This window comes from Centroberyx gerrardi, chromosome 7 (assembly GCF_048128805.1).
Source record: "Centroberyx gerrardi isolate f3 chromosome 7, fCenGer3.hap1.cur.20231027, whole genome shotgun sequence".
Lineage (NCBI taxonomy): Eukaryota > Metazoa > Chordata > Actinopteri > Beryciformes > Berycidae > Centroberyx > Centroberyx gerrardi.
This window is the reverse complement of record NC_136003.1, coordinates 26,086,776-26,111,582: the sequence shown is the minus strand read 5'-3', so window position 1 is coordinate 26,111,582 and position 24,807 is coordinate 26,086,776. Positions and strand designations below refer to the sequence as shown.

The window sequence follows — 24,807 nt, the reverse complement described above, 5'->3', positions numbered from 1 at the left end:
AGGTGTTAGATGTCAAATTGGCCTAGCGAGTGTCTGTCAATAGAAAACAAAATCGCAATCCACTTCATACACTTTGTTCACTCAGTTGCATTTTTTGCCTTTGGTCAGGCGTCCCCTTCAGTCCCCACTCCACCTTTTAAAAACGGTACATCAAACCAGGTTGGTATTAAACGGATTTTTAAAGTGGGGCATATCGATTTTGCTCGCGTCTATTTTGTTGTCAGGTTTTGAGTGCACATCTGCTTGTTCAGTCAATGAGGACGATCACATATTCATTTCAGGTGAGCTATTGATCAGCGTGTGCGGGGCCCATACACACATCTGAGAGCACAGCCAGCTTTTTGACATTCCTTGCAGGGACCCAACCTCTGTATTTTGCATCTGATTGACATTTCCGCGGTATGTACGTGTAAACCTGCGGGTCTTAAGATGATTTCATTCGTTCATTTAGGCCTTTTCTTCTCTCTCTGAGGTAAAGGCCCACAGGCAATATGGATACTGGTCTAGAATACAAAGAGAATATGTGTAAAACATAGCCTACTCTTTGCTCAGTAGGTCTGGGCCAAGTGTTAGTCAGTGTTCAGTGTTAGTCAGAATTTATTTCACTTTTTTTGAGGCAACTTGTGACTCACATTTCCTTGGCTATTTCCATCGTGTCAAGTCATCCAGACGTGTTTTAAAACGCTGCTGTGCACCGTATGAGTTGGGTTTTAAAGAAAATCGACTCAAGCCAGTTTTTCCTCATTTAAATATCTTAACTTAAATGTCAGGCGCCTGTGCGGATTGGTTGTATTATGAACCCAGAAGAACATCACTGTGGCTGTTTAGCTTTAGACGTTTTGCTGCAATTCACAGACCTTTCTAGAATAATGGCTGGCCAAACACAACCAGTCAGGCTGTGAAATCCTGTTCCTCTGTGGGGGCAGGCATGTGCAATATGAGCAAGCTTCCTCGGTCATGTTTATTTAGGTAGAGGTGGTATTTGAAAGAGAATTAGACTTGGAGGATTTTAATGAGGCTGCCAGAGCGTACCTCTATGCTGGAGTTGAGTGCCACCGTGGGTCTGTTCTGTCAGATGGCTTTACTGTTATTGGGGTCTCTGTGGGCCCCTTTATACATCGCATTAACATGCAACTTGTACATCTGAATTGCATCCACTGTGTTGTTTATCCATATTTACGGGTCAGTGTAAATATACCCGAGAAGTATTAAAGATGCATTAAGTCTGCTTTGAATCTTATCGCCATAAGCATCTCCATCGGTGATTTGTGGAAATGAGATTGCAATCCTTCATGGCTGTGTTTACACCTGTGGCTCGGAGTGCAGTTTGGATACACTCCAGATACAGTTTGTGTTTGGATTAGTGTTTTAATGCTGGGTGTAATTACGTAAGGAGGGCCTTTGTCCCACTTTGTTCCGCCTCGCTGTGTAAACCTCACAACAGTCTTCGTAAAACATGTGTCTTTGTAATGTCTCGTCACAAACACACACACACATGCACACACACACACACACACACACACACACACGCACTTTCAGTCAAAGTGCTCTGCATTCAAGTCTCCTACATAACAGATGCGCGCACAAACAGTCAACTTGACAAGGAGTCTCTTGCAGGAATATGATAAGGCGCCGGCTCACACCCACTCCCTCTCTCACAACTAGAGTCTTGTTGATTCTTTCCAGTGTTTGCAGCCTGCCAAGAAGCCCAGGCTTTGGACAGACACACAGTACTGACACACCTACAGACAGAGAGACCTGACGGACAGAGTCCAGCTGGCTAGCCATGGCAGCAGCCAGCACAACAGATGTTTGAGGGACTTTGATCTAGGTGAGTACCAAATGGGGTGAAGATCTGGGGGAGGGAGGGGAGGGCGTTGGTCTGTACCAATATTGGGACATGGAAAGTGTTTCATGGAGGGTGGGGGGCTTGGATGGGGGAGGGGGGCGGGTGTTATAGTTGGCCTGAGCCTGAGGCATAATATTTGTGGGGTTTTACTTAATCATTTTAATGATGAAGGCGGTGAAACGGCAAGACACTGTGACAAAACAGAGTGTCTGCAGGTCCTGGAAAAAGTCTTCAAATGTCTTAAATCATATTATGTAAAGAGTTTTACATAATATAGTTAACTACAGCGCTGTAAGTCTTAAATTAACTTTTAGCTGTTTTTAAAATGTTTAACATTTTTTTTTCTGGTGCATTGTTTTCTGCAGTGAGACATCAGCCCAGTCACACAGACCTACAGTATATATTTTGATAGGTCTGCTGTTTATTGAAATTGCAAATTTGGTCCTGTCATTTCATGCTAACTGGCATTGAATTGAACTTGATAGAACGTGCAGACATCCTACACGACAAAATCTTCCCAACAATTTGGTAGTTCTGGAAGATATATTGAGGCAGATGAGATGGAATTGAGTCAAGGCTCAATAATGTGCGATGATGCAAACTAGAGTTTGGTTTGCTTTTTGAGCAATGGACACCTTTTTTTTTTTTTTATAGAGGGGTAGGGTTGAACCAGATAGTGGATAAGAGGAAATGGGTGGTCCAGAATGAGAGATGAGGCAGGTGGTTTGAATTGAAAACACAAACTTTCAAAAAGAATGAAGCTGACAGAAGATCTAAAGGCTACCGGTGGAGGAATACCAAGCAGCGAGAGATGCAGCAGACACTTGTTCAAGTAAATGGCAACTGGGTGAGAAGTTTCAGGTAATATTCAGCTGTCATTTAGAAAGTGGAAATAGCAACCAGCTCTAATAAAAGACTAGAAAGTGTGAAAGAAGGGAAGAGATCAGGTTATTGGAAGGAGACATGAGGGCGGAGGCAGGGAGGATGTGCTAACATGAGAGGGTAAAAAACAATAAAATACAGCCTTCAGGGGAATGTGTGGGCCGGTGTGCTGCATGCCTCCCTCAAAAAACTTTTCAAGGTTAATTAGGTAATCTAAAACTAGTAAAGAGCCACCAGAACAGAGCTGGATGGAAATACAAGGTAAAATAGCACACTCTATTCAGTTAGAGGCTACGAGATACACAGGAAACAAATGGTAAAAGATAGATGCATTATTGATATGGCATATTAGCCTACCTGTGTGTATAGGCTTGACTGTTGATGGGATGCACAGAGCAGCTGCTGCTACAGTATCAGGAGATCTTACATCCAGTGTGATCTAATAACAAGTAATATAATATTTGGTAATCTTTTCTGTGGGTTCAAATTGAAAGCACAGGTTTGTAATATGTTCTGTGACTACAAATTCCAAGGCAGACCAATCCATTCTTCATGTTCCCGGTTCAGAGTGATTTACCTTCATACATTTCAAGTGAAAAGTAGCATTTCACTTGGCAGCGTGCTCTAACGTCAGCATTGCTGCACATATCCATGAAAATTAAAGCTATGCGTAGGATTTGTTGAGAAACACTGGAATATTTTAATCACCTCTGTTCTACAGTATCATACAGACAGAGCATCATGCAGAATCACATAAGGAAAGTGGTTTTGCAAATGTGTATGTGAGGCAGTATCTGTGAGGAGGCAAAAATGAAAATATTGCATCTGATTTTCCAGGTTCCAACTTAATTTCTGTTCTCTCAGGAAACTCGAATAGTTTCAAATATTGAAAAAGATGAAAACAGTTGTGTGTGTGTGTGTGTATGTGTGTTTGTGTAAGACTAAATGTGTGTATCCTGCCTGTATACTTGAGTGAAAGACAGTCCTTGCTGACCCTGCAGTTAGAGCCAATTTGCTGTGATCACAGTGACAAGTGTCTCCATATGGATACACAGTAATTAGCTCATGGGGGCATCTGAAAGAGATGGAGGGGGGGTTGGTGCTGGTGGGGCATTAGAGGACCTGTCAGAGGGTCCCACTCATCTTGCCCCCCCCCCCCCCCCCCCCCTCCATACCTGTCAGGAGGCTTGTCTAGGGCCCGTCCCCCCAGTCCCCTCCCTCACACTCGGCTGCTCCAGTTAATTGACGCCACTTCAGATCAGTCAGAGGAGCTGGATCTGCACGCCTGAGTGGACCAGTGGCGCTCACCTGACCTGTCAGTCACGACCGCCAGCTGCCTGCCAGACAGCCACATCCCACCGCACCGCCCTCTCTCACACTCACAGCCCAGGCCACAGCAGGGACCACAGGGAGACACCCAGTGCACGCCCACCCCTGACCCAGCTCGCTAGACCTGGCCCAGCTTGTGTTTTTTTTCTTTCTTAACTAATTGTTTGCTTTCTTTCTTGCTTCCCGGCTTGCATTTTTGCTTCTTTATCTCCCTCGGCTCGCTTTCTTGCCATCTTTCTTGCTTGGCTTCTTTGTTTGTTTCTTTCCTAACATCCATCTTTCATTCCTTTCCTTCCGTCTTTCCTTCCTTCCTTCCTTCCATCCTTCCTTCCTTCCTTCCTTCCTTCCTTCCTTCCTTCCTTCCTTCCTACCTTCCACACAACTCTCTTACTACACTCTCTGTTGACTATTCTATTGTCTGTATGAGTGTGGATACATCAGTGTAAGGGCGCGTTCACACCAAGCATGTTTGGTGTTTTCACACCAAGCAGTTTTATCTGAACTCTGGAGCGTTCACTCCTTCAGTTTGGTTTATTTGGGCAGGTGAGAACAATACCATTTGGACTCAGGTGGCACCAAATAACCGCGCCGAGACGCCTGAGAATGTGAGTCTCAGTCTTCTTCCAAGTGAAAGCAGAGCGATTCGTTAGGAATGAGAACTAGAATGAGATCTACAAGAAACTACCCTACAACGTGGTTTTATGGGTATAAAGAGACGGATGTTGACATCTGATAGCCAGCAGTTCCTCATGCTTGGAAAGCCCAGCATAACAAAATGAGCAAACTTGGAGTCAAGATGAGGTGAAATGCCTGCTCAATATATGGGCTGAGGAGCACATTTCCTAACTGCTTGAAAGAGCACACAAGGAGTATTCAAGCTGAGTGCAAACAAAGAGCGAAGACTGCAGAGAAGTCCATCATGCTGAGCTGAAGCAGGGCCTGGAATGGGATTTGTTTTGACAAATTTGGCTCCCACATGGCTCGTGTTGATAAATTATGGTTCATTTGAAAATTTTCTGCCGGAAACTTAACCGAACCAAAGCATAAATGCAACAAAGTAACAGCAAATGGACTAGAGGTTTGCAAACACCCTGAATATAATACTACAGTGTGTCAGCTACAGAACAGCGTCTCTGGAGCTGGAAAGGTGCTCAGTGTCTTGCTCATGGACCCTTCAGCAGACAGGAGGGCTTGAACTCCGGGTCCTCCAGGTGAAGGATGGTCTCTGGACTCACCGCGCCACTCTGCTGCCCCAACAGGGGAAACTTGAAGCCCTCAGGAGTTCTGCAGAGTTAAATACATTAATACTGTGCTTCTTCTTCTGTGGGTTCTGCACTGCTGCTTACCATAACACTGAGCGCTGGGAGTGTGTGAAGTGGAACCGTGGGGAATAGATCTCTTTGAGACAACCCACAAGGGAGTGAGCGTCTAAAATGAGAAGCCGCGCTTGTGTATTGTTTTAAATGCCAGCCTTTTTCTCCTTCGCTGTGCTTTACTGTGTGAGCCTTTAGTTGTAGCTCAGTCAGCTGGCATTTAATGCTCAGCCATTACATCCTCTGCTGCTGCTTTAGTATAGGCCCAGTTGTTGCCGGCATGAATATGATCAGACAGATGTGACAGCTGGCCAGCCATATGTGACAAGACTTTTAGATCTTTATGCCTTAATTATTCTCTCCCTCGGGAGCAATATTGACATTTTAGGTCTTAACATCCTGACCTGATAAACTACCAGCCTCCAATTGGCATTATCTGTCTCCTGGCAACCTCCAAGCAGACCTAGAAAGGTGCTTGAATGTTATTTTTTTTATATATATATTTTTTTTACGATGGAGCGGTTGCCACAGCGCTGCGGTCTAATAAAGCTGAAGTCAGGTGAGGTGGGCGCTATCAAACGTTGTCACAGTGTTACAAAAATCATGCCTGTTTACTGATGAGTCTCTAATTAATAAGAGGAAGTAAAAGCTGTATTATTCTGAAAATCTTACTTTAAGTATCTACATCTTAGCTGCAATTTTCATACAACTCTCACAATCTTGTTGCAGAATGCAAATATGAATTTAGATGATGATGAATTGAGGAAAACACACTTCTGGGTTCTTCATGTATTAGTTTGAGTAGACTGCTGCCACATGTTTGTATGACTGTAACGCAACACACACTTTTATATATCACATTGTTGTATAAGCAGTGCCTCTGTATAAGCATGTAATGTGTCACAGGCTGTTTGTTAACGTTACTGTATTCTCCATAGGAAAAAATGAAGGCATCTCTCTCTCTCTCTCTCTCTCTCTCTCTCTGTCTCTCTCTCTCTCTCTCTCTCTCTCTCTCCCTCTCTCACTCTCACCTGGGTTGTCCCACACATTCCCATTTCTCTTGTTACCCCAGGTTCTAATTCCAGTTGCCGCGGCAACCCTGTGTGGCAGAGCTGGTTAATGATTGTGTTTTATTTATATTTTTCCTCCAGTAGGGTTCCTGTTGAGGGGCCACAAGTCTTGACTCTTGACTAACTCTAGCTTTCTTTCTACTGTATCTTGCTTTTTTTCTTTCTTAACTAATTGTTTGCTTTCTTTTTTGCTTTCTGGCTTGTATTTTTGCTTCTTTATCGCCCTGCCTCGCTTTCTTGCCATCTTTCTTGCTTGGCTTCTGCTTTGTTTCTTTCCTAACATCCATCTTTCCTTCCTTCCATCCTTCCTTCCTTCCTTCCTTCCTTCCTTCCTTCCTTCCTTCCTACCTTCCACACTACTCTCTTACTGCACTCTCTGTTGACATTCTGTTGTCTGTATGATTTTGGATACATCAGTGTAAGGGCGCGTTCACACCAAGCATGTTTGAAAGTTTATTTATTTAAGTTTATTTGGAGTGTTTTTACACTTACTCTGGAGTGTTTCCTCCTTTAGTTCAGTTAGTTTGGGCAGGTGAGAACAGTGCCATTCGAGCTCGGGTGGCACCAAATAACCACACTGATGCCTGCATGTGGATCTCAGTTTTCTTCAAAGGGAACTGTGGTGGGGTTTGTTAGGAGTTAGAATGTAATCTGAACCAATAAATGAAGAAACGACCCCAAAACGCCAGGTTTTCTGAGTAAAAGGAGATGGATGTTGACATCTGATAGCCAGCAATTCCTCATGCTTGGAAAGCCTAGCATAACAAAATGAACCGAGGGCAAGCTGCAGTCTGGAATGATGCTCATATTCAGCTATTTCTTCATGTGTTATGAACAACAGAGAGGGTAAATTATGACAGAGTGCAGTGCTTTTAATTGGGCAGTGTGAACCTAAACAAACCAAATACAAAAATGAAACAAAGTCAACTTTTCCTTCCTTCCTTCCTTCCTTCCTTCCTTCCTTCCTTCCTTCCTTCCTTCCTCAGTACTATTATTATGCCCTCTGTTGACACGATCTGTTGTCTCTATGTGTTTGGATACATCCATGTAAGATGAAGGCAGATCCCATCACCTCCTCATTTTTTTCTGCTTGCTTTCCTTGCTTCCTTCCTTCCTTCCTTCCTTCCTATTTGGATACATTGGTGTAAGATGAATGCTGTCTCTCCATTGTTCTGTTTTTTTCCCTTTTCTTTTTTCCCTCTGCTTCTCTGTTTATCTGCCTCTGTCTGTCTCCCTCCATCATTGTCTGTTGTTGCCACCATCTTGGCATCTCCTGGAACAGAGTCAGTCTCTCCGGTGCTTTTGATTGGCCGTGCAGAGATTGGAATGTGCCCGACTCAAATGACTCCATTAGAGAGTGATAATCTCAGAGGAGGTCTCCACCAAAGGCAGCCTGATGCGACTGATTTGCCAGGGCGATTTAGACAAAAGGCAGAACGCGTGAAAAAGTTAACATGAGTAATTTCAAACGGCAGAATAGGCGGAGAAGACGAGGTTTAGGACTGAAAGTTTGATAGTGGCAGGAGTGTTCTCAGAGATAGCAGAAGAGAGGGAGAGAGGAACTGTTGGTTATGCTCCTAGATTCACTGCGGAGATCTTAAATGTCACCTTACTGCGTGTTTGTGTGTGTGTGTGTGTGTGTGTGTTTGTTGCAGTCTAGCAGCTTTATCTGCCTGGCATTTCCTGCTTTCAGAAGCGTCTGCGGCACCAGGCACCATCTGATGACCCTCAAAAAGGCTCTGCGCCGCAAAGAATATTGAGGGGAGCACATGTAACCTTGACATGAATTAGGAAGGCTTGGATTCGGAGGATGACATACAGGGTTTGCCACCTCTACTAACACCAGCAGAGCAGTTATTTTGCGGGCCTTATCTTAATAGTGTCGTGGGAGTGTGGATTTGATGCCTACCGGTTGGCTTTCTGTGAGCCTCTGTGCCCAGGTAATGAACTGATCCCAGATCAGGCTGCTGGCTGATTAACAGAGACGATATGCCTCTGCCAGACACATTCAGAGTTGGCTGGCGTCAGCTTGTTGCTGCAGGTTGCAGGCTTTTACACTTCTTAACAGTCAATACTGCACGGATAGAGGTTGGCATTTAGGTGCTAGCAGCCACACAGAGACTGACGTGTGCAGACACTCGACGCCCACCGCTATCTCAACTAGGGTTCTTGAGGGAGCGAATATTGAAAATGTCACCTGAAAATTATATGTAAATTTTGTAACTCTTGAAATTTTAGCCGTTTTTTAAAATCATACGGTATGTATGAAATTCAAATGTCATATATCTTACATAACAAGATATGTAATTACCTTGAGAACTAAATTGAAAACTGTATTTGTAACACAGTCTGTAATTAAACGGAGGGATTTAGTGCGCTTATTAATTCTTCCGAATCTAGGAAAGGAGCCATTTAATTTCTAGCATATAAGGGAAAGGATTGGAGGAGTTCAGCCAAATGTATGAGAAAAGAAAAAAAAGTGTTGTACATCTGTTTATCACTGCAGTGGAAGGATTGTGTGGGCCCGGATATCTGTCCCTTGTTGTACAGATCAAAGAGTCCACATTCTGCTGCTTCAGAGCACAACTGGACGACACACTCCATGTTGTGCAGTAAACAGTCGAGCGGTAATTCGTCTCAATTGAAACTCAAATAAGGAAGCAGTAGAATCAGATGATCAATTGCATCTTCTGTAGCGGGGTATTTGGACAAGACAAAAAGGTTAAGACAATCAGTTACGATTTCTTTAGTAAAAGGTATTTGAAGGTTACATAGACATTACATTCTGCAGTTCAACTTATTGTTTGTTTTGTAATCCCTCTTAGTCTTTTCCCATTTGACTTATTTTGTGATACGAATAGCATGGAAATTCAGTCGATGCTGCTTGTGCCTAGTTTTTCTGGTAATTCTAATTTATTGCAGTTTCCTTTTTTTGCATCCCTACTCTCAGTGCCTCAGCTGACCAGCAGTGTTTTTTTCCCACTGCTTTCTTTTGCTAGCATCTCCCTTTTTATTATCAAGGCACTGGTTTGACACCTTCCAGAGTGGGGTGGCTCATTTTCAGCCCTCACTGTATAATGTACATGCTCTTTAATGTATAGGGAACAATGTATAAAAGGTGAGAAGATCACTCTTGGTTTTAAAAGACAATCCATCTTTTATGATTTTAATGGGGAGCATTTAGAATTCTGCCTGAATGTAAATGAACGTGTGTGTGTGTGTGTATGTGTGTGTAAATGTGGTAATTGGGAGGCAGAGTGACGTTGGGGCACACAAAGGAGTAGCCCTTGTCGTACCGAGTGCAGCCGACGGATAGAGCTGAACTTATTAGCGCAGCTACCTTTCCTCTCCCTTCCCTTCACTGAAAAGAGCAACAGCAGAGCAATAAGACAGAGAGCACCGTGTGCTCCCTTCTCACTGCTGTGGGAGACTACAGCTGGGCCACCCAAGTGTTTTTATGTAAATTCTCATGTATTGAATTAGAAAAGCTGAATGGAAACGGAAAATTTCAATCAAACGTCTTCAATCTCGCAAAATGCTTGGTTGAGAAATTGTTGTGAAGTACCTGGCTGCCACAATCCCTTTCAGAAATGTTGAACATGCTGTTGCTCCCATGTATCAGACGCCTGCTGTGATTGTATGGCCATCAGTTGGTGCATTACAATATTGGATAATATGAACTATGGCCAACTTTAGCTGACACTAAAGAACAATAATAACTGGCCCAGTACTTGGCAATTTCTGACTTCACTTTCCACTTTTCTGGTTGATGTGTTTCCTGAGCTCCACATTCAGGAAGCCTATTTATTTGCCTCAATCCAGTCGATGGAAACGTACATAATTGCATTTTACTTTTTGTAATATTTCAAGCGTAACTTTATAATTTGCTTGACTGTTGGGTCCCTTTGTGTCCATTATGTTTGACTCCTAATGGACACCATTCCTGTGTTGATGTGCTGTTGTAATCAGGGAGGGAAACTGTGGCAGCCACTAGGTAAATGCCGCTGAATTTTGTCTGTCGCTAGTAAGTTTGTCTGTTCTACCAGTCACTTCTGCAGCTAAACAATACAGCATTTGGAGGTCTTATTCTAAAACTGTAGTTAGCTGGTGAAATAGTGAAAGCAGGAGGTGAATTCTGGGGTGAATAAGCCTCTGTGATTGGTGGACAGTTGGGTAAAAGGCCAGTTTTGCCCCCGTCATCCCCCCTGTGGCAGGCAATTGCCCTTGATCCCCATATTTCAGTGCACTGCTATGACAGTATGACAAGTTAAGTGAACAGTTGATCTTAATTGGTTCCTCTACAGTGTGTGTGTGTGTGTGTGTGTGTGTGTGTGTGTGTGTGTGTGTGTGGACCCACTTGTGTTTGAAGCGTGTACTTTATACCGATGACAAGAGCAACAATAGGAACATATATCTACTTAACAAAGGGATGTTTGCTTTTCATTGATAGTCTGTTCATTGATGGTTTTCCCAGCTAGTCTCCCTGTCTCTTGAGAGGTGTGTGTGCGTGCGTGTGTGTGTGTGTGTGTGAGAGAGAGAGAGCGAGAGAGAGAAACGGAGAGAGACAGAAGAGCAGGAAAAGGGGAAAAAGCTAGGGAATGGGTGGTCTGGTACTGGGTATGTGAACCTTGCTGTCAATAGTGTTTCTCTGCATTAGGGGATACATTTGGAAAAATTCTCTTCTTCTTTCTTTTATCTCTTCCTTTTCTCTTTTTTTTTCTGCAGCAGTGGACTTTAATGCAGTGGATCCACACAAACTTTGCCCCCACCGTTCCTCTTTTTCTCATTTTTTTTTTCTTTCTCTTTTCTCTTGCTCACTTGACTCTCTCTCTCTCTCTCTGTTTAAGATGACATCTCACAAATTCAGTGACTTGTACTGCTGCCGGCACAGTTCATCATTATAATTGTTGGGAGAGAGGGGGAGGGAATGGCGAAGAGAAAAGGGAGAAAGTGAGGGAGGAAACAGTGGGGGTGGAGGGAGTAGGTGCAGAGTGCTGAGAGTATGGTGTGTGTGTGTGTGTGTGTGTGTGTGTGTGTATGGGAGGGGGGGGTGAATTTGTAGCAAGGCATGAAGGGAAGATGGAATTGCCCCTGTTGAAATGAGCCCTTATGGGTATCAGGGAAAGGCAGAAAGCAGCTGCACCCGAGGCTACCTGCCTGTGCCAAAGCAAGCTGACACGCTTTTAAAACATTATTAATAAAATGGAAAACAACGCAATGAGGCCGGAGTTTGACATGTTTTTCCCCTTCTCATTCGCAATTCTAAAAATATCATTAAATATGATGAAAATCAAATGGATTTCTGCACAAAGTGGAGCGCTGTGATGCGAATGAGACAGCGTCATATCTCTGTATGAAGCGTGATGACGACTCCCGAGTTCTGATTTATTAAAGGAACTGCAAAGTAGAGTCAGATTAGGTTAGATTCAGAGTGCATCGTGTTCATGGATGGTCTGTCGGGCTCTTCATGTGAGTAGAGGAGGTCAGAAGGGAGGAAAAGGAGGAAAACACCTATCCATCTCGTAAACATTTAGTTCCTCTTTGTGGTTTACACAGTAGTGCAGCCTTAAGGGCCTTGGTGAAGCCTGGTTTCTGTTTCTTAGTCTTGTCACAGACCCTAACATGGTCAGTGAGGGCCTGACTGGGCTCAGGCTGTAGGTTAGACGTGTTTGTGTGACTATACATACTACATTTCTGTATTTCTACATTTCTTTCTTTAAGGGATTCATTCATTCAGATATGCTAGATATCCATTTGGTAAGAAACAATCGTTACCTGACGTTTATTGCTCAATGTTTCAGGTTTACTTCTGTGTCAGCAATAATTCTAGTAGGTGTTGTGTCTTAAATTGTTTGCAGGATGCATCATGCTTTGGTCGGTAAAAGCTGAAACCTGTTGGCATATTGATTGAGTGCATACATGATGTTTAACACCCTTTGTGAGGAGAGAGGGATCACAAGAGATTAGACAAGCGGAGGGGATAAAGATAGAGCTAAAGACAGGCTTTGTTTTTGGTCCCTTTATGAGCCAGGGCTCCTGCTAATTACCAAGCTCTCTGGTCCTTGCTAAATGTGTTTGAAATCCACTGGATGCAGATAATTGAGCTGGAAACGTGTTACATGACAAAGTCAAGCTGAAGGACAACCAGGAAAAAAAAAGCCCTCTTTCCCCCTCTTTTCCCCTGCTTTTCTCTCTCATGCACACTTTTGAAATAAAACTCCCCCAAATGATTCATTGCACAGCGTTTGTCTTTGTTGTTTGTTGAGATTGAAGCTTAGGGGATGTTGGAGCCGCCTATTGTGATAAGCTATAGTCAAAACAGAGACAGACCAATGGCTGCTGTGTCAGACAGGTCTGTGTTTTCTTGTTGCCAAAATAATTGCTTTTAGCTCTCAGTTTAGGGACGTGAGCTGTTAAAACTCCCTCACACATCATCATAGCCAAGTAGAAAAATGTTTTATAGCCACAGGCTAAATCTGTCCATGCATCGCAAGTTTCTTCCCAGTTAAGCAGTGTGTTGTAACTCAGATTTTGTATAGCCTAAGTCACAAATTGACTTCAGTGCTTCATATGAAAATTGATTTACTGGCTTGGATACATAGATCTCGGGCAGAGATGGGCCTCCCCTGAGAACGGTGGAGTAAAGTGAAAACAAGGTGAAGAGAGACTCCCTGTCGTTCTATTTGCATTTTAATTATAAATTGCATCATTGCACCGAGTGCGGTAACAAAACAGCTCCCTCTCCCTCCATCCACTCCTCCCTTTTGCTTCAAGCTCTGCTCGGTTCATGAGGATAGAACTTCATGCGGAGAGCCTCTGCAGGGCGGAAAATAAACAGGCAGGTTGATGCACAGGAGAACAGCCAGTACAGTCATGTAGATGAAGGTTAAAGAAGCTTTACGGCGGTGGGTGTATGCAGACCTTCCTGCACATTTAGTCCCCTCTAGCAGTTTAGTTGGGGGAAAGGAGGAAATACCTATTGTCGAGAGAGTAAATTTTTTTGATGGCCAGACAGATTCTGCTGTGCATCAGTGGTGGCTGTCCTCACTGGAGAGGAAGAGGGATGTGGACAGGTTGCGACCGGTATCATTTTGTCATTTAGAAAGCACTTCTCTGTTGTTATCTTGGCTATAAAGGACCGCTGTGGTTTGGTTGTGTTTGCCTCAGAGTATTTTCTTTTTTTGTCAAGTCTCAGAAATACACAGCGGGTTTGGCTCTCTCTGCTGTGTCTGTGTCTGTGTCTGTGTGTGTGTGTGTGTGTGTGTGTGTCTGGGTGAGTGTGTATGTCTGTGTGTGTGTGTGTGTGTGTGTGTGTGTGTAGAGGTAGGCTATTTTGCCACAGAAGTGTTGTGTTGTGAGTGTAGAGGGCTAATTGATCACACTGGAGCAGTGTGCAAGGGCAAACTGCGAGAGCACAGACTGTAAGGCTTGAGACAGGGGACTTAAAGCTCCACTCTGGGTTTTTATTTATTTTTATTTTTTATGCCGTCATGTGTATATCGGTGCACACAGTGTCCCGAACTGTTCTGTTTTGCACTGCAGAAAATGACCAACCATCTTAACAAGGCATTTAGTCTCATATTCAGTTTTAAAATCGTATTTTTCTTAAAACAAGTGAAAAAATCTGCCACTGGGATGAGTTTTTTTGGGATGGGCATTTTTCTAGAAACAAGTTTCAATTCCATGAAACACGATAGAATATGGCGGATCACTCCAGTATCAAGAAAATGACGCTTGATTCAAACGAGGTTATTTGTATTGGAAACAAGTAAACTTGTCTCACCCTGTCGGCAGGGTTTTTTCTCTTGTTTTTGGAAAAGTCAGATTTTAAGTTCCAAATGGGACCCAGGGAGACTGGTGGCTGAGGCGTCAGCTAATGAGGATCCGAATAAAGAATAAAAACAAGATTAAAAGACTCGTTAAGATGCAGTGTTCATAGAAAATACAAGTGTGAACAGGTCACATACAGCTTAAAAATGCCTTCAAAGGCCCAACAGGAAGGATGCCGTCTCATCCTGGCAGTGTTTATATCACAGTTATTGAGCTCAGTTTTGAGAATAAAAGAATATTTTCACTCCCATGATTGGGCTCGGTGTTTGTGTTGTTGTGGTCGGGCTGCTCTTTTGTTTGCGTTTGGATTCAGGATTGGACCTTTTTTACTGAGCGACTGAGTCACACAGCAGCTGGCCAGCTCTGCAGCAGCAGAGCAAAAGAGAGATTTGGGGAAGAGCAGGGAGGAAGGGGAGATGGGGAGGGAGAAGAAAGGATAAAGGCAAGGGCCAAATGCTTGCTTTTCAAGATAATTTTTCCTTTTGTTTCTTTTCTTTGTTTTTCAGTATTACATTAGGCCAGACTAGCTTTAAGCCACTGTAGACTGTTTATTGTGTTAAATGATGAATGATGATGTAGAGATGAGAGCTGAGATGGTGGCTTTCTGAAAGCATCTTTTATTTTCATATCAAGAAAGTATGACCATTGCACTGCACTCTATGTTCGGCCTAAGTTAGGCATAATTCAGAGTATTCGTATTGATATTATCCAACTGTTTACCCCTCTGAGATCCTCTACATTGATTCTGTACAGCGTGGTTAGACTACAGTAGGCTGGTGGAAAGCTTTAGTCATCAGTTTCACTTCTAATTTCCTATTCATGTAACTAAATAAAAGCTTACTAGGAAAGGTTGTTCACTGTCTGAGCCGGACAAAAGTTTTCATCGTGAAAATTTGCAACATGACTCACCAGTCAGTCAGTAAGAGGCCGATTGTCTCAGCTTCAGCAGGATGTGCCAGGTAGGAAGGCTATAGTGGCTGGGGTATAGATCTAAAGAGTTTCAGAGTATGATTCATCTGGGCAGAATTAAGATGAGTGGGAGGTAGCCAGCGCATTCATGGGCTTTTCAGATTATGATCATTTGATTTTTAGTGCATCGAGATGTGCCAAGGCCGATTTAATGATCGTGACTCTCTTCTCAAGAATACTCCAGAGACATATTCTCGTGATACAAGAAAAGTTCAACTTCACATACAAGTTAACCTTTCTGTTTGCTTTTAAAGTAATAATCTAAAACTTTTTCCTATAAGAGTCCGTTTTGTTACTCTCTATTGCCGATCGATACCATACAAGTGATTTAACCTGTTAACCTAAGCCAGTTCATGAAAGCTTTTACATTTGCTCTTCTCCACACCTGCTGTCAGGTGGGTCTTTCCTTTACGTTTACGGAAGCAGAAATAGCGGTTTGTTCGGAATCAATAGAAGAAGAACTGGGTAGTTAGCATGAGCAGCGATAGCTGCCATGGCTGAACAGACAAAGAAAAGAGCGCCACCTACAGAAACTCACACTTCATCAACAGAAAACCCAAGGAAAAAGAAGCAGATTAATCACTCAGAGGAAGGCCAGCATGCTCAAAAGAGAAGCGACAACCTCCGAGACAAAACTAGAGTGAACATCAGCATTGTCTTCCAAAGATGAAAAGCACTCTAAGATGAGAAGGGACAATGTGAAGTGATGCAGATGTGGCTCTTTTTCTTTTAGACTGGTAGATTTTGCTATCATTTACTCGCCGCGGTCTACATTGATTGTCTTTATTATTATGTTTGGCCAGTGCCTACATTGAGTTGCAAGTTGCACATTAGCCAGACAACTAGCAATATTTTGGTAGCCAAACATCGGGTAAATATTTAACAGCTAATTCAGATAACGGCAAACTTGTCTGGTTAGCTCGGTTTCATAAGTTTAATGAAGCAGGTTAAAAGAACTAACTTAGGTCTATTGCTAATGTTACTATAAGCAGTCGCTGTCTTTTGTTGATTTAATGTTGTTATTGGTTGAGTATTTGCTTGCAATTGTCATGCAATCATGTCATTTTAGAAAACACGTTTGATATATTTATCTAGAGTAGATGTCACCGTCTCTGTAGACATGGTCGCTGTTAGGCACCAGCTCAAATTCTGTCATTCTGTTATTTGCAGTTCACCAGTCTCAGTACAGAACAGCCCATGCTTGTTTGTTTGGGGGTTTGGGAGCTGCTGTCAGTCCAGTGACGTCAAAGTGCGAAGTGATTGCTGGGAAACGCAATGCAAAAAACCAAAGCAATGACCGCTTATCACCAAAGGTGTCGCCAAAATCAAGAAAAACAAGAATCTTGTGGATATAGTTATGTTGGGAAGAGCAGCTAGGGCATTAATTTGTTAACATCTTTAATCAGCATAAATTCAAGCCGACTCTATTTCTGATTGTAAACCCCCTTGTAGAACTTTTTTTATCTTACCTGCACAAATGATTAATTTGCATCTCAAGTTGATATTTCCGAGAGCAGGAAAGGGGATCAGGAAGACGACCTGAAGAAAAGAAGAGAGAAGAGTGGTATTAGAGCAAAGCAGGAGGAGACTGTGGGACATGTTTTATGCCTGGTTTTACAGCCTTGTGTTGGGTTTAAGAGAGCCAGAGAAAGAGGGAGAATTTAGGTGTTGGTCTAAAATGAAAACGGGGCAGAGAGTGACAGAGAAGAGAAAGTCAGTGATATGGAGCAGGATAGTGATGTTGTTTCAGTGGGGCTTTCTCCACGGTTCAGGGAGGGCCTCTCTCTCTGCCAGCGCCTCTTAATCCATCACACCTCCTGCGGCCCTGGATCCGACACACTCCAGCGTCTTCCCAGCCGCCGCCGAGGTCACGCTCAGCCCTGTCATGCATGTGCGCCCGCTGTTCCCAGCTTTCTCCCCTCTCCTTTTTTATCCCTCTGTTTCTCTCTCTGAGTGTGTGCCAGGGTTATCAGGAGTGCCTCGGGCTAGATGGACAACCGCTGTTTAACAGCAGACATGTTTTCATACATGCTCCACATCCCGCCTTGTTTCCGCATCCGTGTGCGTGTCTTTCGCGCGCACCTGAAAGCCGAGCCTCCCTCCCTCCTATTTTGCCTGTCAGTCTCATCCGTGGCAGCTGCTCATATATTTTAGATTTTCTCGTCATTAATGTCAGAGAGACCCCAGCTCTGCTTTCCTCTCCACATGCCCGTCTGCCCCTCTGCTGCTGGAACTCCTGAATCTCTCATAACGGAGGCTGTGATTCGCTGGCTTCATATGATCCCTGTGTGTGTGTGTGTTTGTGTGTGCGCGCTTATTTGACAGGGAGTGTACCTCCAGCCAACTGTGTGTGTTTTTTAGAAATGGGGGTCAGCTACTTCACTTGATCAATCTTGCCAATCCCCCAGATGCATCTGCACACGCTCCCCGCTTGCTTTCATCGGTGCTCCCGCCCGCCTTTAATGGAATCTGACCTTATAATGAACAGACTTCATTAACCCTCTGTCAGATTTCTCACCAGAGCTGCAGGGAAAAGGGGGAGGGGAGCGAGCGGGGTCGATTCTAAACTCTGGAAAAGAGAGCTAGAATGTGGGTGTTTGATTATGTTCAGAAATGCGTCACACATATGCTCAAAGCTGCAACACTCTGTCACTCAGCCTCAGCATTTTGGCTTGTCTTCAGTCTCTGTAGCCCCTCCCCCTGGTCTCTGTGGCCCGTCTCTGTACCTTGCTGTTTTCCTCGCCGCCTGTCGCCACACAAGGTGACCCTCTAAACACTCCAGGATCCCCGCTGTGATCCCAGCCTCTCCTGCGGCAGCCGAGTCATGCAGCTCCACCCCCTGTCCACCTGGTGGCGGTGTGTCAGCTCTGCGCCGCCCGTTTCCCTTCTCCTCCCAGCAGGAAGTGGGGGCCCCGGGGGAGAGGCTAGTGGGTGGCGCCGTGTATTTGATGTTTCTCTTTCATGTCGCGAGTAAAAGGGAATTTGAATAGAGGCATGTTGTGTGTGTGTGTGTGTGTGTGTGTGTGTGTGTGTATGTGCATGTGCACTCCTATGTAGAATGTTGGGTTTTTTTTCATAATGAATTTATTTTCCCTTTTTGAGAGTCTAAGCAATAGCTTTAATGAATTCCAGAAGGCTTTCCATCTCTCTATTCTGTCACTCTCCACCTCCTATTTCACAGCAGGCTTGCCCGCCTGAAGTCCCTGCCATATGGCCATACTGTAGGCTGTTCAAGAGATACTTAACTGTTTCATTCAGACCTATTAATGACCTGCAGGCCTATATAGTGTGGGATCATCATCATCATCATAAAGCTATAATCTGTATGTTTCTTTATGAACTTTGTATGGTTGCCTTTTTGAATAAATTAATGTCTAAACAAAGTAATCTAGCTTTCCAAAGCAAAACAGAGCCTGTACTTGCCTCAGGAGAATGAACTCTGTTGACAATGACCATTTACTTTGGGGATAGTAAAGATTGACTAAATTACAATGCTAACTATTTATACTTAGGATCTACTTGTATTATCAGAATGAACTGGCTTGGTGTTAAAGCACTGTGCAGACTGTGGCCCGAAAATACAGATCTAATAACATATCATCACAAACAAAGTGACAAGTACATTGTGGAGTTCAAAAATGTATGATGCTACTACAGTGCATAACTGGGTAGGAAAATTCACAAATCAATATCATAGTTTCATGCCAAACAAACAAAGTATTGTTCTCTTTATGCATTGCATTCCTCGTATTATGGAAGAAATGGGTAGCTAAGTCTAACTTGTTCCATCGTAGGCAACTTTGTTTTAATTTCAACTTCATTTGTTACACCATAACTTTAGATTAGATTAGATAAAACTTTAATGATCCCCGTGGGGAAATTGGGTCATCGCAGCAGCAGAGGAGAGGATATAGATAAGAATAAGACAAATGCTGCGTTTTTTTGCACAAGACAAGCAGTGAAGATAATAAAACAAATAATTACGGTACAACAACTGAACACATTGAAAATAATACAGCGAATAAAGATACAGCATCTTCATAGATGGACTCGCAGGTTGAAATGGATGTGCAAGTGTGCACCGCTCACACCGTTCACATTATCAGGTGTACAAATGGCAGAACAATTGTAATTGTTTTCAGACGTACAAATACGAAATAGATTTACAGATGGCGGTACCATATGTACAGAAATATGTGCTATCGGCATGTAAAATTTGCAGATGGAGGAAATATCACCCCAAGAGCGTTACCATACCACAAGCTGAGTATCGTGCATGGAATCAAACCGTGACATGAGCGTAAACCGGCGTAACACGAGCCCCCCGGTCGTCTTCCTGATGGGAGCGGTGGCTGCGGCATCACATGGCTTCGCTGTTGTTTATACAGAGGAAGTTGGATCTATCTATCTGTCTGTTGGTTTGTCAGACTCTCCTCCCCGGCCTGTTGAGGTGTGTGACAGAGTGGAGGAGAGAGATGGAGAGAGATGGAGGCTGGACTGGCAGAGTGAGAGCAGCCTGTCTCTCTGTAATGAATATAAATGGGCTCCCGGCCTCACTCTCCTCCTCCGGCTCCCCGCGCTGAACGCAGGCACGGGGATGAGGATGTGGATGGAGGTGGCCAATCACCCTCCCCTCCCTCTCTACTCACTCTCACACACACACACACACACACACACAGAATCATGCATCTTTCTTGCGTTTTTTTGGTCTTCAAGAGCCAAATTCACACAATATACTCCTCCATACCTGGATGCTATGAAACGTCATCAAGATGTTATCAAAATCATTTTGCCCAAATCAAGTCTTTTACTTTTTCAGCAGTGTCTAATTAATAACATGAGGTAAAAACTTGTATTATAATGAAAATTAAACTATAACTCTGCTCATTTTAGCTGTGATTTTAGACTCTCATAATCCTCTGCGTATGCAAATAGTTTTGATGACATTTTCCTGTTTTCCTGACAGGAAAACGCCATCAAAACTATTTACGTACGTGCGTGCTTCTACGTATTTATATAATATGTTAGAAGCTGTTGTCTGGTTGCTAATGTTACTGTATTCTCCGCAGAAGAGATTAAGGCATATATTTCTGTGCAGAATCTCTGTCTGTACTTCTGTCTCTAAGCATCCTTACCGTCGTCCTAATCTCCACTGCTCCTCATCCCAGGCGAGGGACAGCTGTGAGGTGCTGATGGAGCCCAAACAGCTGGATCAAACGCTTCCACTCCAGCATCCTCCGACTGCCTTATCTGAAGCGCAGCGCCTCCATTACCGCCCTACTTTGTCTTTTAATTGTCTTTGTGGGGGGAACGCAATCGCTTTAACTCTCCGCCCGGCACACGGTGTAGTGTGACAATATTTATTTTCTCTATGCCGTGTGTATTATCACCTATTAGTCATTCTTCCCATTTGCGCTGTCATCGTCTGATTCCCGTGACAAATGAACTGTCTGAAGACATTTCTGCTGAAGGAGTCCTATGATTAGCACACATCTCCTCCGTCTCTCTGAGTTGTTATTTCCGCGTTTCTCCTGCCACTGTGCTCTTGATGTTTGTCATGAAAAGGAGGGAAAAAAAACAAAAAAACATCCTCAGCTTTATTCTGGTTAAGTGTCATCTGGGTCTATTTAGAAAGCTGCGAGGCTGTTAGCAGTGCTGCCAGTGTTGTCATGTTTTCTTAAAGTGATTCCCCGTGATTACTTGGCATTGGCGTTGCACTTTAAGGGACAGGATACAAGAAAAATGGTGTGAGATGGCTCAAGATATGCCGTAAAACGGAGCCCCGGCGATGACATACACACGCACACACACACACACACGTGAAAATTTTGCGTATGCACCCTCACTCACTCACATAGACTATAATTAATTGCCAGGAAGTCTCAGGTAATTTAAATTGCAAATCAGTGCCGCCTTGTTCTCCCAACTTTTGTGATTAATATTTTATTGTTTTACTGAGCGAAAATGCCACCAGTGTTTTTCATCAGATACAAATAGCACAAAAGAAGAAAAGGGGGGCACTGAATTGAGGAAGATCAGATGCAGGCAATTGAAAGTTATCTCTAAACATTAATTAAGTCATGTCTGGGTCTGGGGCTGCGGAGGTCTGGGTGTCGCCTCTCCTGTCTCCAATCCGCTCGCTGAGACAGAGGTCTCTCTCTTTTTTTTTCACCCCTTCTCTCAGTTCTCGCCTCGTCTCTCCTCACTCCCACTCTTATACCCAGTTTCTGCCAAGTTTTCTCAGGTCCTGAACTTCTCTTTCAATCAGCCACTAATTAAGCAGCGGAGTGGAAGGGTTTCTCTGGCAGGAGATTGGGGGGGGCGTGCAGGTTGAGTGAGAAAAGCCAGAGAGAGGAAGAGATCCTGAGACCTTGTGATGGCTTAGGTATGAAATGCGTGGAGAGGAACTGAGGAGGAGCGAGGGATGAAACCGGCGGAAATGAGAGATGGGGGCAGCAGAGAAATGAGGCTTTGTAAGGAAACCGTCGAATGTCCCTTTTTCTTTTTTTCTAAAGACGGTTTCAATCTCAAGAGACCGCTAATGTAAAAAAGGAAGAAAAATGAGACAAAAATAATGAGGAAGTTTCCCTTCGCCACATAAAGAATGTGAGAGGTGCCGTGGCCATGGCGGTGTAAATATCAATAGCAGCATTTCAGAATGATAAAATCCTCGAAGTGGGCACTTATAAAAAAAACAACGTTGCCCTTTCTTAGTCTGTATTGCCTTTTGAAAGTAGCGTGTGACCTTGTGTGTGTGTGTGTGTGTGTGTGTGTTTGTGCGAGCAAGTGGAGACTGGCAGCTTGAGATGAAAGTCTTAAGTCTTGCCCTTCAATGAGAGCCACGGCGGACGGGCGCAGACTGGCTGGAATCAGATGGCTGGCACAGCACTCTGCTCCTCTCAAAGCAAAACAAAGGCGAAACCACGCACAGATAAAGGAAGGCTTCCCTCAGTGAGGCAGAGCGCGTGCCGCCGCTGTGCTTTGAATGCCGGAGCCCCTTTGAAAACAAATGAATTCTGAGCCGTTATGTCCTACTTACTGGGAAATACCGCTCAATTAGACTAACCATTCAATTAGGATTTGCCTTGACACGCACACACAAACACGGAGACGCATGCACACGAGCGCACGCAAGGTCACAGTTTTCCATAATAATAATGTGCTTCACTGGCTTTAAAGTTACGGAGTTTTTAATGACTGTGTTTCTGTGTCCTGACAGGAGGCCCGTAGCTGTTTGGGTGTCTGGACATTCTGGTCTGCTGGACTCGTCTCTCTGCGGCTCTCTGCGTGGGAGGTGTCACTTTAGGGGTGGCCAGCTTGAGCGATCGTTGGCCCTCCCCTCGCCACCCCACCCCACCCCACCCCTGGCTGGTGCTCAGGCCCCACTCAGGTCCTCTCTGCATCAAGGCTGGCAATGTCCAGAGTCCCGAGCCCCCCTCCCCCGGCGGAAATGTCCAGCGGCCCCGTGGCTGAGAGCTGGTGTTACACTCAGGTGAGGAGGGACGAATGACCTGTGTGTGTGTGTGTGTGTGTGTGTGTGTGAGAATGGCTGTATGACTTAACCTAGGCCATTTGGCGGTTGCTTTTATTCCAGGCGCCACACAGTACCATGAGTGTATACATTTTGAGTATGGGTGGCCCCACTGGGAATTCAGTCCCCAACCTTGGTGAAAAGCTCCAAAATAAAGGGAACATCAGCATAAATGGTTTTGAAGTAATAAATATTCTGTGACATTTTCATATAAATAAATTAGAGAGAGCACCACCTACAGAAACTACACAGATTACCACTTTTAACAGGGAATTGGAGGGATGTGATTCACTACGAGCTGCCAGAAGATAATTGGAAGGATGCAATACCATTTTCTATCCTTGAGAAACTCCATTATTTTGTGCTTTGTAGATGGTGGTGGTAATCACCAACCATCTCACGCCCTGTTTGAAACTGTCGCATAATGTTAAATTGAGTTGACAGTGTCTAAGACAGCCTTCAAATATGGCTTACATTGTTCATGAGCTCATCAAGCTATTTGTTGGGGATTGCTAACCTGGAAGAGACTCCTATCAAGAAAAGGTTCTCAATAGGTTGAAGGTGTTCACTCGGAGTGGCTTTGTATTTTATCTGACTTACCTTGCACTGTACAGTGTGGGGTTGAATGCACCCCAACCACACCTGGAAAAAAGCACCCTGTCCACTTTCAATATTATAGGCCTAATTTGTTTCTCACAAAATCTATTATCATTATGAAGGTGTTTTCTTTGTTTCTGACACTGTGAAAAGGTGTTTGTTTCAGCCAAAGCGGTACAAGCCCCGCTAGTTCAGATAGCACCCTCCTGTTAAGAGCAAGGTATATGAAGTTTTTCATTGATGATGTCTGTTTTTTCATCTCCTCTCTATGTCCTTGCAAAATTGTTTTTTTTTTTTCTGTTGCTGCTTTTACAATATCCTTTCTTCTTTCCCTCCGTTTGTTGTCAGTGTTTATTAAGATGAAAGGCAGTTTTGATGTGCGGTTTTGAAGTCCAGGCTGACCAAACACCACTTACCCATATAGAATAGATAAATATATAAATAAAGAGATCTAGGTTCATCCCTTGCCTGTCTCTCTCTGCCCAGATCAAAGTGGTGAAGTTCTCCTACATGTGGACCATCAACAACTTCAGCTTCTGTCGCGAGGAGATGGGAGAGGTCATCAAAAGCTCCACCTTCTCCTCGGGAGCCAATGACAAACTCAAATGGTGAGTGGAGGCGGGGTCGTCCCAGCTAGTGGATATTGAAAAAACGCAACGGACAACATTTTCTCACGAAGCTTAAACCGCTTCACTTCAATTTCACACTATATATGCTATCAAGGGATTATCCACTTGTTGCATTTAGTGGCAGAAAATTGTTTTCATCCGATTAAATCCGGCAGCAGCCATGTGCTTTTTGAGCAGAAGCAGAGAGGGTAGCGGTGGTGACCTGGAAGCGCCTGCGCATCTGGAGTACACATGATACTTAATGAGTTTTCTCTATGGCGATATTGCTTAAAGGTTATCTAGTGTGACTTCAGCTGGTTTGAGATAGCGCTGATGTTGAACTTGTGTTTCGATTGTGTCGGACTAATAGAGACCTTGTTTGACTTTCATGGCGCTTTGTCTTGCTTAACTTCAATTCAATAGACGATAGGATCTTCTGTAAACCACATGGTGCAAGTAGATGGGCTCAGTGTGAAAGATGCGAAACATGAAAAATACCAGGAGAAATGTATCTAAAACACAATAATTTTACAACAAACCAAGACAGGGCGAGATTGGACAGCTTACATTAGAAAAAAATATGCCACTGCTCCATATCAGCAACAGCATGCATGTATGAGTAAGGACCAAATGTGTTTTTCTTGCCTTTATCTGTTGCTAAGCCATAGTTGATCATTTGTGACACATCTTGGGCATATTCTTCAGCAAAAAAAAAAAGAAAAATGGCTTTTAAATTTCACTGTTCCATTTCTTTTACCAAATCAAAAATGCTGGGGAAAATCAATAGACCTATCAGAGCCGTGCTGCTAGGCCACTTGCCCTCTGCTGG

General features: G+C 43.8%; 1 protein-coding gene across 2 annotated transcripts in view; it reads left to right on the top strand.

The window, feature by feature from the left end:
• Positions 1 to 24,807, top strand: part of spop (speckle type BTB/POZ protein) — a 69,026-nt gene that overhangs the window by 3,690 nt on the left and 40,529 nt on the right. Inside the window, exons 2-4 of one of the 2 annotated variants that reach the window (XM_071894386.2) lie at positions 1,696 to 1,831; positions 22,465 to 22,734; positions 23,857 to 23,978. In XM_071894386.2, the coding sequence (XP_071750487.1) occupies positions 22,657 to 22,734; positions 23,857 to 23,978 (200 nt within the window). In that variant the 5' untranslated portion in view covers positions 1,696 to 1,831; positions 22,465 to 22,656. Of the gene's footprint in view, positions 1 to 1,695; positions 1,832 to 22,461; positions 22,735 to 23,856; positions 23,979 to 24,807 lie in introns of both variants that reach the window. The other variant, XM_071894385.2, reaches the window with a different exon arrangement.